General features: G+C 32.6%; 1 protein-coding gene across 1 annotated transcript in view; it reads left to right on the forward strand.

Moving 5' to 3' along the window:
- sns (sticks and stones) overlaps positions 1 to 14,138 on the forward strand; it is a 340,736-nt gene that overhangs the window by 305,931 nt on the left and 20,667 nt on the right. Inside the window, exons 17-23 of the mRNA XM_073077924.1 lie at positions 2,955 to 3,086; positions 3,915 to 3,995; positions 5,870 to 6,152; positions 8,196 to 8,431; positions 9,496 to 9,604; positions 10,046 to 10,215; positions 13,656 to 13,826. Coding sequence (XP_072934025.1) covers positions 2,955 to 3,086; positions 3,915 to 3,995; positions 5,870 to 6,152; positions 8,196 to 8,431; positions 9,496 to 9,604; positions 10,046 to 10,215; positions 13,656 to 13,826 — 1,182 coding nt within the window. The remainder of the gene's footprint in view (positions 1 to 2,954; positions 3,087 to 3,914; positions 3,996 to 5,869; positions 6,153 to 8,195; positions 8,432 to 9,495; positions 9,605 to 10,045; positions 10,216 to 13,655; positions 13,827 to 14,138) is intronic.

Here is a 14,138-nt window from a genome sequence, read left to right on the forward strand (position 1 = left end):
TGCTCGTCTGCTACTCCTATGTTAAAATTACTAATCCAATTTCAATAGCGTTTTGGTTATTTTGCACTATTGTTGTGTGTGTAGTTCACAAGAAGAAAATATTTTAATTACTATAATTTACTTGCTCAAAGCATACTGCAAGGATCAATCCCACGCCCATTTTTCTTTCCTTTGTCTAACTTTATTAATCTAATATATAAAATTCTCGTGTCACAGTTTTCGTTGCCATACTCCTCCGAAACGGCTTGACCGATTTTGATGAAATTTTTTGTGCTTATCCGGTATCTATGAGAATCGGCCAACATCTATTTTTCATCCCCCTAAATGATAAGGGTTGTTCACCCTTAACATTTTTCGGGTCAGCTAGTTATGATATAATATACTATTTACACCATATGCATTTCAAAGTTTAATAAAATATTTTTTCTATTAATATAATTTCAAACATTTTTAAAACCGATTAACACGACCTAAATATTGTTTTAAACATGACTTTATTACACTTCATTTTATAGTTGAAACAACAACAATATTAATTTTATCGCCAGTAAATTTCAGTATTAATTAGTAAGCTTTTCTCAGTTGGTTTAAAACCAAAACCCTAACTAGTACCCAACAGTTCACAAGCTCAAAGCTACCATTTAAAGTGTACACAAAGTTGTAAATGTAATTCATAATTAAAAAGCCCAACACACTCCATACATTCGTTTTCTATCACGATTCTCGCACGAACAATTTTGTGTCGGCAAACTTAATTAAAGTCCTCCTTAAAATTGTTCAAAGCTTTTGACGAGATGGCAAACATTTCTGAAAATAAATTACAGTAATACGTCTAAAGCATTTCTAACTTAATCAAATATACATTTAGTGATAATGTTATGTGAATTACTTTAATATTCTGCTTATTAGGCTTGCTTATTTTTTGTAAGATTAAAATAGCAAATGAGCTTGCAGTACCTATAGCTAATTGTAGTCGTCGCTGCTGTCCATAGGCATCTGTAACTAATTCCGTATAGACCACAGTTTCTACCTAAAACCACAAGTGCGTTGAATACATTCAAGAGTCTTGTGTTTCGACTTCGGCAGCAACACTGCCACAAATATTTCTGCCTAATAACAGCAATGTTAAACGCTGCTGTGTTCTGGTTTGAAGGATGTGGTAAAGGACATACTTTTCCGAGGCGTTCCAGCTTAGTCCTCAGGAGTAGCGGCGCTTCTGTGGCCGACCTCAGGTAGGAATATCTAATCATATCTGAGGTTGATTACAGATGTCCGTGTGCGGCAGTAGCCACTTACCATCTGCATGCTCGTAAAAAAATCAAGGCTTTGACGTTTATAAATACTAAGATTAGCGATTAGCTACTATTTTTGTTGGAGCTATAAAAGTTGGTAAAACGCTTCCACCTTAATAACAATAATGAAACGCTGCTTTACTTTAATATGTACAAATGGCGTTACCGACATGTATCTCCTAATCTATTAGTGCTCTAATCCTGTTCAGAGTTGATATTGATTACATATGTTAATGGGCTCCAATTATATAACCGTTAAGTAAACTGCACAATGCTATGCACACTTGAGTAATTAAAACGTAAGTTTAATAGAAAAATAAACTATTTGTCTTTAATTCCGTTTCAACAACCAAAACAACAGACAAACGCTATCCCAATATCCTTAGACAAACCACAACACAATGTTAAAATAGACCCCACATTCTGATTCAAAACTGGAATAACCGGATTTTCGCCAATTCAATCTCGCTTGTAAATAATTCATTTGAACACAACACTTGACCTAATCTTGAGTTTTCATCAGATCTGCTTGCAATTGTGAGATTAATCAACGTGAATATGAAATTTTCGAGTCACTGCGGCTTAGCGAAACAGTCGAGTTAATATTATTTTGGTTGTTTCTTATGTCGCTTCTTTTTCTGTTTTGTTATTAATTGTTAACGATTTATGTTGAAAGGAATCTGTTTTTGTTTCGCGTGTTCATTTTATTTTATTACTCAAATCCTGACTAATATTATAAATCCGAAAGTAACTCTGTCTGTCTGTCTGTTTGTCTCTTCTTCACGCCTAATCCACTGAACCGATTTTAATGAAATTTTCTACAAAGATAGTCTGAGACACGAGAAAGGACATAGGATAATTTTTATCCCCGGAAATCCCACGGGAACTAGGGATGGCGGCCTAATATCGATTAATCGGAGAATCGATCTTTTGGACCAAAAATATCGATTATTTTAATCGATATTAGTAAGGATTGAATCGTAAACTACATACATTTGATTAAGTGATGATCTTTAGCAAAGTTGTTGTCCATGAGCCCACGAAGGTTTCACAGTTGGTACGGCCAATTTTCACCAGGCGCCACTGTCATTCCAATAAAAGTACGAATTTTCAGTTTTATGTATGTTAGTATGTCATATTATTTTCTTTTAAACGCGGGCGCAGCCGCGGGCAAAAACTAGTTAAAAATAAATTGTACACCTTTCGTAATTTGTACCCGTTTCGGAATTCGCATTCGAATGACGTAAGCGGTGTTGAATTCCCATTGAAATTGATCCGATTGTGATAACGTATCCTTTGCACACGATCGCATAATATCGAAAGGCATGTTGAACATGACCCGCGGGTCGCGACACGACGCGAATGTGTACACGTGCGTGGCTGTGAACTCTCAATCTTTCATTTTTAGCAGTTAATGTGTAAAGGGAATATATCTGATAAAGAATTTACAAATGTAAAAATACATAATATCATACAGTTAGTTTTGTACATAGCACGTGGAGAATGATGTTAGCAGTGCGTAATTGTAAACTCTGCTTCTATCATATTATATATGTTCTATTCATAAAATATTGGTACTTAACCAGTTTTTTTCTATTCCTACCGTTTTTAACAGTGCGAGGTTCTTGTTATTTCGATAGTGACAATGTATTTTATTTGCAGACGATCGCATAATATCAGAAGGCAACATGTTGAACATGACCCGACTGTCGCGGCATGACGCGGGCGTGTACACCTGCGAAGCTGTGAACTCTCAGGGCGCCGCTACAGTCAATATCACCGTCTCAGTACACTGTGAGTATATGTTTCTCTAATACTTTTTTATTTACTCGCACATCTATTTTTTCCGTATATTTAAGTACTTTACTTTTTTCCTTAATGACATTGCATATACGTTTTGAAATTGATTTTAGTGACCTTAATAACTAATGTTGTTACCAGTACTATGTTAGAACAACACAACGTACAATTTGACGAAAACAATAACACTATTAACTGAAACCTTATTATACAACATTTCGTAATGAAATGTCATAAATTTTCCGTTATTTCTTTATACAAATTTATGACATTGACGGGGTACTTATATATTTTCCATTCTATTTTTCATCATCCCACATTTACATTTTCAAAGAGATTTTATTGAGGGTTTCATTGTTACCTACTCGACGTTCCCCTAACATACCTACGTAAATCTTTCAATAATATCATCTAAGATGTATAAAAATATGTTTTACAAATATCTTCTACACACTAATCTAATCATAAGCGTGATAAATTCAATTTTTTTTATCAGAATATACTTTAAAAAGACTTACATAATTCCTTATTTGAAATGTATATTTTGGTTTTATACTTTAAGTATACATACCACATACTCGTATATTATAGAAAATATTTATTTTATGTTCAGTCCTCTTATGTTTACACATTCAGTGATTTGTATTCATAGTTTATTAAATATACTATTTTATTCATTTCCTTTTGTTTTTGTAGCTATAGCTGTGGATTCCGTTTCCTTCTTTTTACAATTTCTTTCTTTATCTTATATCTTAGTTTATATCTTCTTTCCATATCTTTTTATCCTTTTAAAGGAATTCTCATCAATATATTCATTTGCAGATCCCGCGAGTATCCAGACAGTAACACAACACGGTGTAGCGAATCCCAATGAAGATGCAGTGTTATCTTGCACAGCAACGGGTAAGGATTTATCTTTAAAAATAAAGAAAGAAAAGAATTCATGTGAATATACTATAAAAATAAAGATATAAAAGAATTCATTCAGAATGTAAAGTAATTGAATGTTCGAGGGTACATTGAAAACTAATGAATGAATTTAAAACTATGCCAAAATGTTGGATAATTAAATGTGTGTGTGTGTGTATGTATGTGATAAAATTAAATCAAATCATTTTTTTTAATTCTAAATAGGTTATTTACTGAGCACTTTTTGAATGTCAATACAACTACCACCATTTCACAAGGTGCTTCGTTATGGAGAAGAAGCGGCGAAAGAAACTCCATAATACACATCTGAAAATAAAATATTTTTTACAATGTCAAATTTAACCTAATGGTACATGTGGAGCTGGAGCTACTTCAGACCACAACGTTTTGTCAGTCAAATAATCACTTAGTTTATAGTACGCTTTTTTGTGGAAAAATTGTGGAAAAAGTGTGGGGTGCTCCATTTATCAGGTTCGAAAAGCACCCCACCCTTTTTCCACAATTATACTATTTACTGTTCCTTAATTGATTCTTAGATTGAAAATTATTTTCTACTTTTTAGTTGATTTTATCATAAAAGCGTGTTTTTTAGTTTTTTAACTATAATTATTTTTCAAACATATCAGTGTGTTTTCTTACATACGTAATATTGTCATAGATGTATTGATTATGTACCGTCAGTATATTAATATAAATAAGTGTTTTGTACGATGAACGTAACAAATGAACATGCAACCCGCCTGTTAGTGTACTACTATCCCATGGACATCTGTAATCAATTTTAGAGAAGATTGGAGTTCTGTCTGAGGTCGGCCAAAGTTACGTAGGTACCTCTGAGAATTAAGCTGGAATACTTCGGAAAAGTATGTCTCCCTTACCACACCCTTCAAACCAGAACACAGCAGCGATTAACACTGCTGTTATGAGGCAAAATAGGTGTGGCGGTGGTACCAGAGTCAAACCATGAACCATGAGGATTCTTTTATCAAAATTTTATTTGTACTGAAACTAGATAAATAGATAAACATTTAACACATCGAAGGTAATCCTGCTAATTGACTTTAATATTCCAACGCGTGGATTATTCGATTTCCACAACTAATTAAGCGGCGATCGGTTTCACTAATTACTCTTGACATAATTGTTAATTTAGCACGTGACAAGTTCTATGCACTTATTAACCAATAATGGGTATTGGTTGAACATTTGGCAAACATTTCGCCAAATGTTTTGGTTAGAATTAGAGCCTACTAATGTGAAAGTTGGTTACCTAATGTGAAGGTCTGGGGTTTGAATCTGCAGACTAAATTTTTAGGTAAACGAAACCCTATTAATAAGACTCCGCTGTCTGTCCGTCTGTCACAGGGCTTTTTCTCTTGAACCGTAATAGATAGATACTTATTTTTTTACAGAGTATCTATAAGGGTGGCCGCTATAACAACAAATACTAAAAATAAAAATATTATGAAAATTTTGGTGGTACGGAACCCTCCGTGTGCGAGTTCGACTGACACTTGGTCAAAAATTCGAAATGATGTGGGGATTAGAAATTAATTATCGCTTACTTTGATGTGAAGAAAAACATCTTAAAGAAACTAATACACCTGAGAGCACTTAAAAGACTTATTACAGGTGTTTGAAGTCTACCAAGCCAGACTTGGCAATATTGGTGGAGTTAATCTAAAACCCTCTCTCTTAATAGTCCGTGCTCAGCAGTGGGACAACAAACTAATTCCTTTAACATTGTGATGTTAAAAATACTAGATATGTGTTCGAGATATTCCAACTTAATCCTCAGAGGAACTCACACGTCTTTATCGGATATGTAATTTAAACCTTTCTTCCAGGCAACCCTTTAACCTCCGAACACATAAAATGGGAACGCAAGGGCTACGAAATATCTGCCAAGTCGGTTACCTTCGAGCCAAGAAACTCTACAAGTCAATTAGTCATCTCCAAGGCCTCCAGAGACGATGTGGGCAACTTCCAATGTGTGGTCAATAACGGTATCGGTGGAGAGACCAGGAAAGATGTGATGTTGGTCGTCAAATTCAAACCGGAGTTGGATTCGTCGCCAAGTTTGGCCAAGTCGGCGTCCAATGTTGGCCAAGTCGGCCGATTGACTTGCAAGTAAGTAGATTGTCTTTTTAATTGATTGGTAATGAAAGTTGACCAAATCTGAAATTTTAAAGCATTTTATGTAGAATAAGTTGTCATATTGATTTGTAAGTCTTCGAGATCTAATTGATGAAACCTTATATTAGATTTGACTTTAAGTAAACCTATTTCGATTTAATTTAAATATAATTTATTGAAATCTTGAAAATGATATGAATTTTTCATTTTAATTTCTGAATGAATATGATTATTGAATAATCTTAATAGATGATTATTTTTGAACTACTTAATGGTTTTAGATATTAATTAAGTTTAATTAACCAATACATAAATTGAGAAATTTACATTAGTACTTATAACATTAGAAAAAAAGTTACAGTATACACACATAATTTTTTTTTTTATAATATAAGAGTAGCAGACGAGCATGCAGTCCACCTGATGGTAAGTGGCTACTGCCGCCCGTGGACATCTGTAATCAACCCCAGATAGGATTAGATATTCCCACCTGAGGTCGGCCACAGATGCGCCGCTACCCCTGAGGACTAAGCTGGAACGCCTCGGACAAGTCTGTCTCCCTTACCACACCCTTCAAACCGGAACACTGCTGTTATTAGGTAGAAATAGGTGTGGCGGTGGTGCCGCCGGAGTCGAACCACAAAGGGTTCTACCACCTTCAAAATAATAAATAATTACAATTTTTTTACGTAATAATCCGAATATAAAAAGCAATTCTTTATTTCCATATTTAAACAACAATTCGAGTCATATTTTTAATACATTGCAAATGGAATGACGTTAATCTTTCGCAAAGAGGATTAAAAGACGGCTGGTAATTAGGTTAATAAAGTTTCATGTAATGAGATGCGTATGCATGCAGCGTTCATGCATGAATCTATACATATAAATAAAATTTATGTCTGTTTGTTTAAAAAAAAACAGGTTTTTACCAAATGATATGAAAGTAAGTTTGTCTGTGTGTTTGTTACAGCTAATCTACGAAACGGCTTTTTCAATTTTGATGGGACTTTCATTGTCAATTAGCTGACGTTATAGGAGTGATATAGGCTATTTTTTTTTACAAAAATAATTCTGCGCAAAAATTGTGGCCTTAAACACTAAAATCATACATATTTACTACTTAACCCATACTTTTCCCTTAATACTTGAACAAACTGTTTATAGCATATAATTATGCTATTCTCAAAATTGAATCCCAATTTTGAATTTCCAAAATTAATTTGCATTTTCGTACCGTTTAGGCTCTAACAACATTATCTAAAGCTAATGCAGTTAAACAACTATGATTTAATAAAAGCACCAATTACCACAGTTAAGTTGAAACGTATCGAATATTCGCTATCAATTTTGATGAAACCGGAAAATACAGTTTTCACAATATTTGGGTCATTATTGGTTTCAGCAGCTCCAATGTTTCAATTATAAACGTATGTGAATATGAACGAAAATTAGACATATTTAGAATTTGTTATTAATTTATTATTTAGAATGATCGTTAAATCTAATAAAATTGATGATGGTAATTAGTGACGTGCATGGGCATCTGTAATCAACCAGATAAAATTACGATTGATAGAGGTCAGCCACATATGCTTCCGTGAGGACCCTCGAGTAACCTTGGACACCCTTTAGGACCAGTGGTACGCATCGGATAAGCGACTCCCTTACCACATCCTTCAAACCAGATCACAGCAGCGCTTAACACCGCTGTTATTACGCAGAAATAGATGTGACGATGGTGCCGCCGAAGTCAACCCACAAAGGGTTCTACTACCTTCAGCCTTCAATACTTTTATACATCTTACATATAAAAGTTAGTATACTGTTATAAAAAGAAAATAAATATAAATTTTATCGAAAAAAAGGGAAACCCGCTGAGTTTCTTACCGGATCTTCTCAGTTAAGATCGCATTTGGTTACCGGACCCAACCGTAGTTTAAGTAAAAAATATTGTAACTGACAATTTATAAGTGCGTCAACAGGCATATATAAAATAAATATAATTTATTTTATTATCGCTATCCCATTTCCTAGATGCAAAGCAGCGCCCGCACCAAACTTCACTTGGTCGAAGAACGGCGCCAAGCTCCCAGTCAACACCTCTACCAAGTACTTTGCTGAGTTCCACAAAACAGACCCGGTGACGTACACCTCGGTGCTCCTCATCAATGACGTCAGCTCTTCTGATTATGGTTCCTATGAGTGCGGCGCTAGGAATGATCTGGGTTTCAGCACCACTTCGGTTAAGTTGGATATTACTAGCTCTCCAGGTAATAATGATTTTTTAGACCTTTTTTAGGAAGTAAAAGAAGAACTGTAATTCACGGGAGGTCATGAACATATGTTATGAACTCTAGATCAGATTAGAGTCCTACCTAAAGTTGGTCACAGATGTGTGCTAACTAAGAGAAAACTAAGGCACTAGAGAGACGAACTTAAGAACTAAGGAATACTTCGAAGCCTTAACACATTAGAGAAGAGCAAAGCAGCGTTAAAAATGCTGTTATAACAGAAATAGATGTGACAGTGGTATCAGAAATAAAATACGAAGAATTCAGCCACTTTTAAATCCATTTTATATTCTAGAGGGCATTAAACTCAAGTTCATTATATTGAGAAACTGAATTTAATATTTATTCTAAAACAGAGTCTGTTACTAGTCATAATAAAGTTAAAGGAAAACAAACCGTAAACTTGAAACACCCACACAATCAATTTCGGTGTGTGGGTGGACTTCCAAGTAATTTAGTTGACTCAAATTAATTAACAAATGGGGTGAAAGATCTTCAAATTTTGAATCCAAGAAAATAGATACTGACCCAATTTCCTTTGATCTAAATTTAGTGAAGTTTAATTTTAGCTGGATTTCTTTTGATCTGTGATGAATGTTATATTTTCGGCTTAAATAAGCTTAAGGTTATCGTTGTCATTGTAGATCTCCTTGTTTTTGATTACTTCATCATTCCACTTGAAAATTATCATCACTTCGAACAATATTGTGATAATATGTAGATTATCACATAAGTGTAAATTTGAAAATCTAATTCAAAATCAAATGAACATTTAAATTTGAATACAAATGTCCATTAGATTTTTAATTGGACCTCCTAAATATTGAACTCAGATCTAATTCTGGCTATTCATACCTGTCACATAACTTCTACAATACTGAAAATTGATCAGAAAAAATAAATCTTTCATGTAAAGATTTCCTCCTTCGATTCCTTATCAAAAATGTTTTAAATATACATAAGTGATCTATTTATTTTGTCCATAATGATAAGAACGTCATTATCCTTGTCATCAAAGATGCTTAATATTACTTTATTTTCAGATCCCATCATATCAATAATGGTTACTAACGTCACGCACAATTCGGTAACGTTAGAATGGGTTCCAGGCTTCGATGGGGGATTGAACCCATGGTTCAGGATACGATATCGGTAAGTGTGATATCATCATTACTCTCCCACCCATTATTCTCCCACTGCTGATCACGAGTCTCTTCTCAAAATGAGGATTTAACCACATTTCGAAGAGGTGCGAATTTGTAGATATCATACATCTTTATTAAACTTTGTTTCTTATCGCTATCCTGTTTATATATCGCTGTTTATTATCGCAATGTTTTCCTCCACCATTAAAATATGAAAACTAATTTGTAATAAGCGCATAATATTGAAAAATGTGACGTGCATGTTTGCCATTAAACCTTTATACTATTACGGTTTTTATTACATGACAAATTACGTCAAATATTATAAACACTAAATTATAATTACTCTCATACTCCCATATTAAATTGAAATAGTTACATATATAAACATTGACACACATAATACGACGAAATTATTTAAGAAAATTTGACATAAAAATGTTTTCAGAAAAATATACGACGATTCATATAAATACGAAGATGTAGTTCCGAGGAATTCGACGACTTTCACAATTGGTGGTCTAGAACGGAATACAGACTATGTATTCTCTGTAATGGCTATCAACAAAATTGGCCAAAGCAAATACAGACCTGATGATACTAAAGCTACCACACTTAGTAAGTATTTAGATGATAATTGTGATGTTAAATTAGGTACGTTTATAGACATCGATACAATATAAACAGTGTCTAGTCCTAAAGATTTCGAAATTATTGTTTGTCATATCGATTTTCTTGTAAATGTACCTATTACTCATATTTTAAGTTTATCTTAATTTTAAAAACGCATTAGATGAAGATAAAAAGTAAGATAAAAATTTGATTACATTTTTAGATTTTTGACTTTGAAACTTTATATGAAAATATTTTAATTATTATTCAGTATAGTGTTTTGTATCTTAATATCCTAATTAGCAAGTCAGCGACAGAAACAACACTATTTTCTATAGATTAAAAATATCCATGGTCAGCAGTAACCATTTAACAGTATATCCATTTGTTTGATGTTTCAATTACAGATGACTAAAATATATTGCAACAATAATATAAATCATATTGCAAATCTAAAGTAAATAATTTTAAAATCTCTACTGTAAAGTTACATTAAGTTAGTTACTCGACCAATTTCAATAAAGATAAAAAAATATCTCAGATTTTTGTGAGCTTTCATTCAATTTGTAAGCTTCAAACGCGGTTACCACAATATTTATTTGGATTTATGTTCGCGATTTAAATAATTATTACAAAATTGAATATGCAATATTAAAATTCAAATCGTTTCTCTATTCAAATTTTAGCGGCAGTTCACATTTTGTGCAGTGATAAAAATTTACCCAAAATTATTAACTTTAATTTATTTTACGACGTACCCGCAAATTTTGCTCAATTTCGTAATTTTGTGAATTTTACCCAAGTGACTGTAAATATTAATATTAATTTCGAAATTAATTTCAAAGATATACAAGCCCCTACTCGTATATTTGCAAATATTTCAAAGTAAAATTCAAAATTTGTAATCAAATTATTTAAGTAAAATGTAAATGAAATATGTTTTATTTCTGCTCATCGTATTAATATCATCGTGATATTAATACGATGTTATTAATAATCAATCATATCTACGCCTGTTATTAATAATCAAACTATCCAATGTTTTGATTACCAAAGATAGAAATTTGACTTCATACTAAAAATTAACAAATTTCGATCTTTAACACAATTTGGACAGATTGAGTATTAATAACGGATGTTGCCTGTAATCGAAACAGATTAATCTTTTCGGTGTATCCTTAAAGTCATTCTCTTCTATTTAATGTTGTTTATAGATACATTACAATTATAACACAAATTGGATTCTATCACTCATATTAGAGTTGGTAGAATCCTCTTTGTAAAGTCCACTATAAAGCAGCCCTATCTGCTGCAAAGCAGCTAAAGAAATAATTCACTAGTTTAAGAAGCAGAATTGTTGTATCTCTATCAGTCTTCAAGCAAAACTACAGCTCTATGAGAGGTACTTGGGTAACATAGAGGAAGTGACTAAATATACTCGTAATATCACACAATAAGTAAAATGTTCATACGCACATTTACACGTATATACGCGTAAATATGTGTATTGTACACAATGCTAAATACACTCCTATTTATAAAGGATTTTTTTAGCATGTCCGTACTGTATTTGCCACAAATTTATCTGATTGACATACTAATTGGCTCAAACAAGCGCAATGAAAAATTAATAGTAAAAAATTTAGGAGTCTATTCCGTTACTTCGTCTATGTCACTCAACCACTTAACATCAAGTGAGAAGCATTTACCTCCACACATTTCTCCAAATGCAACTGAAATGATACCTCTCGCTACAGACGTAATAATTTCCTCAGTGCAATCTGAGGAATACAACTCGTACAATGTACCCGGTGTGTTTATCATAACCGGGACGATAGTGGGGACGGCTTTGATACTCCTGAACGTGCTGCTAGTAGGGTTCTGTCTGCACAGGCGGACGAACAAACGGATACGAGGTTTGGTTCGATTGATGTGGTCGTAGATTTGGATCCTCCCTTCGCTGGACTTGAAGATATTTAATAAAATGTAAAGGTCATAATGAAAGTTTAAGGAATCAATGGTTTTGTCAAGGAGGAATTGTATATTACACCAATGGCTACGCTTTTCTGTGGCTCAATTTACTATTAAATAATACATTAAATATATACCAATGTGAAAATGCGATAAAAAGTACATAAAAACAGTCTTAAATAACAAATTAAACGTTGTTTACAAATTTCAAAGGAATCCATTAGCTACTTTTCAAGTTTTACGGACCCAAACATTCCGTATGTTTTAATAAACTGATTTACAAAAATATTGCAATTACATACTAATATACAAAGATTTTACAAATTCCTACTGCTTAATATAAATAATACCTACTGATATAATATTTAAAAATATCTTGGTAACGGTATATAAAACATACAAAACCTAATGACATTCCCTGTGGTACACATAGAAAACAATAGGAAATACGAAGAAACACAATTGATTATAAATTCAAAGAACAAAATAAAACTTAGTATTATTAAAAGACATCTAGAAATATGAAATTGTAAAGAAGAATGCCAATTAGGTAACATTGTTACTGAAGGATCGTTATAAGAAAACAGTTGTATAACATTATTCTTCGACTCTAAAAACTTATCGATAGCGTTTGAGCTCGTTAATTAGCACTCAAGACTTTAATAATTAAAAACTTATCATTATTTGCTTCAATAGTAATTTATTAGCGATTCATTATACAACTATTTTAGTTATTTCTTTAATAGTGACAAAGGGACCATTAAAGGCACATAGTTGGGCAAAGTTATATTGCTTTTGCTAAAGAATGTTTGACTATTAACTTCAACAAAATTAGTTTTGTTGGTATCGATTTAGTTCGTCTTCAACTTGTAAGGCTCTCAAGGTTTACATTCTACAATTAACAATTTACAATTTGTGTTACACGCAGGTGATTTAAGAAAGTGGTGAATAACTTTGTATTGGATAAATATATAAATATCTACACTTAAGATTTTTGTTGAAAAATCTTTTGATGGTAGGAATACTATCGATAAAATCATATCATGTTTTATATCAACAAACAGTTAATCGTTAAATTGTTAGGCAAATATGTATAAAATAAAAACGCTTATCTGAGTTTATTACATATCAAATTAAAGTCGTGCATTTATACATATACATACTTTTAAGATTTTCGAAATAAGTAATTGCAACATTTTGTTACTTTTTTTAAAAAGGCGGAAAAGATCACTCAATTTCTAGAATATTCATTTCATTGTTATGAAATGTAGACAAGTCAATTATATTTGAGTAAATAGTAGTATTATAAAATATTTTATTAGAAAAAAAAAACATTTACCCTTGACAATTGATTTGATTTCAAATCTTACATCTACAAAGTAAACTATGATAAATATCTTCAACTCCGTCAGTTCTCATCTCTACGTTCATTCCTTGTTTGCTAATTTCTTTTATTTTCTCTCTCCTTTCATTAGCTTCATCTGAAGTAGGCGAGCTGAATGTAGTATCAACAGAATACGTAGAAACATCTGACGTGTCCAAAACTGTCATTGTGTATGTGTCTATTACTGGAGCTATATTGATTTTGATAAACGCCGCTTTAGTTGCTTGTTTTATTTTGAAAAGACGCTCCCGGCGATTGAAAGGTAAGTTCTGTTCTGTTTTGTTCTGTTATGTATTTTTGTCAACATTAGATCCATGGTGATTCGGTCCCATCTCACCTGACACCCGAAAGGTTTCATTTACATTTAAAGACATCGAGTGTGTCAGATGAGTGCAAATAGTGTTCTCCTATACGATGCGTACTTACGTATTTTAATCTATCATACGCCGCGCAGGTATAGCGTGCTTGTCAAAATATTGTTTAGAAAAATATAATTTTGTCTGACACTGCCCATATCTGACGCTTTTATAGATGTGTTGACATAAAGGAGGCTTAATCCGACAGGGTAGATTCG

Source organism: Epargyreus clarus, unplaced genomic scaffold, assembly GCF_041222505.1.
Source record: "Epargyreus clarus isolate Ecla_fem2 unplaced genomic scaffold, WU_Ecla_fem_2.2 ptg000011l, whole genome shotgun sequence".
Taxonomy (NCBI): Eukaryota; Metazoa; Arthropoda; class Insecta; order Lepidoptera; family Hesperiidae; genus Epargyreus; species Epargyreus clarus.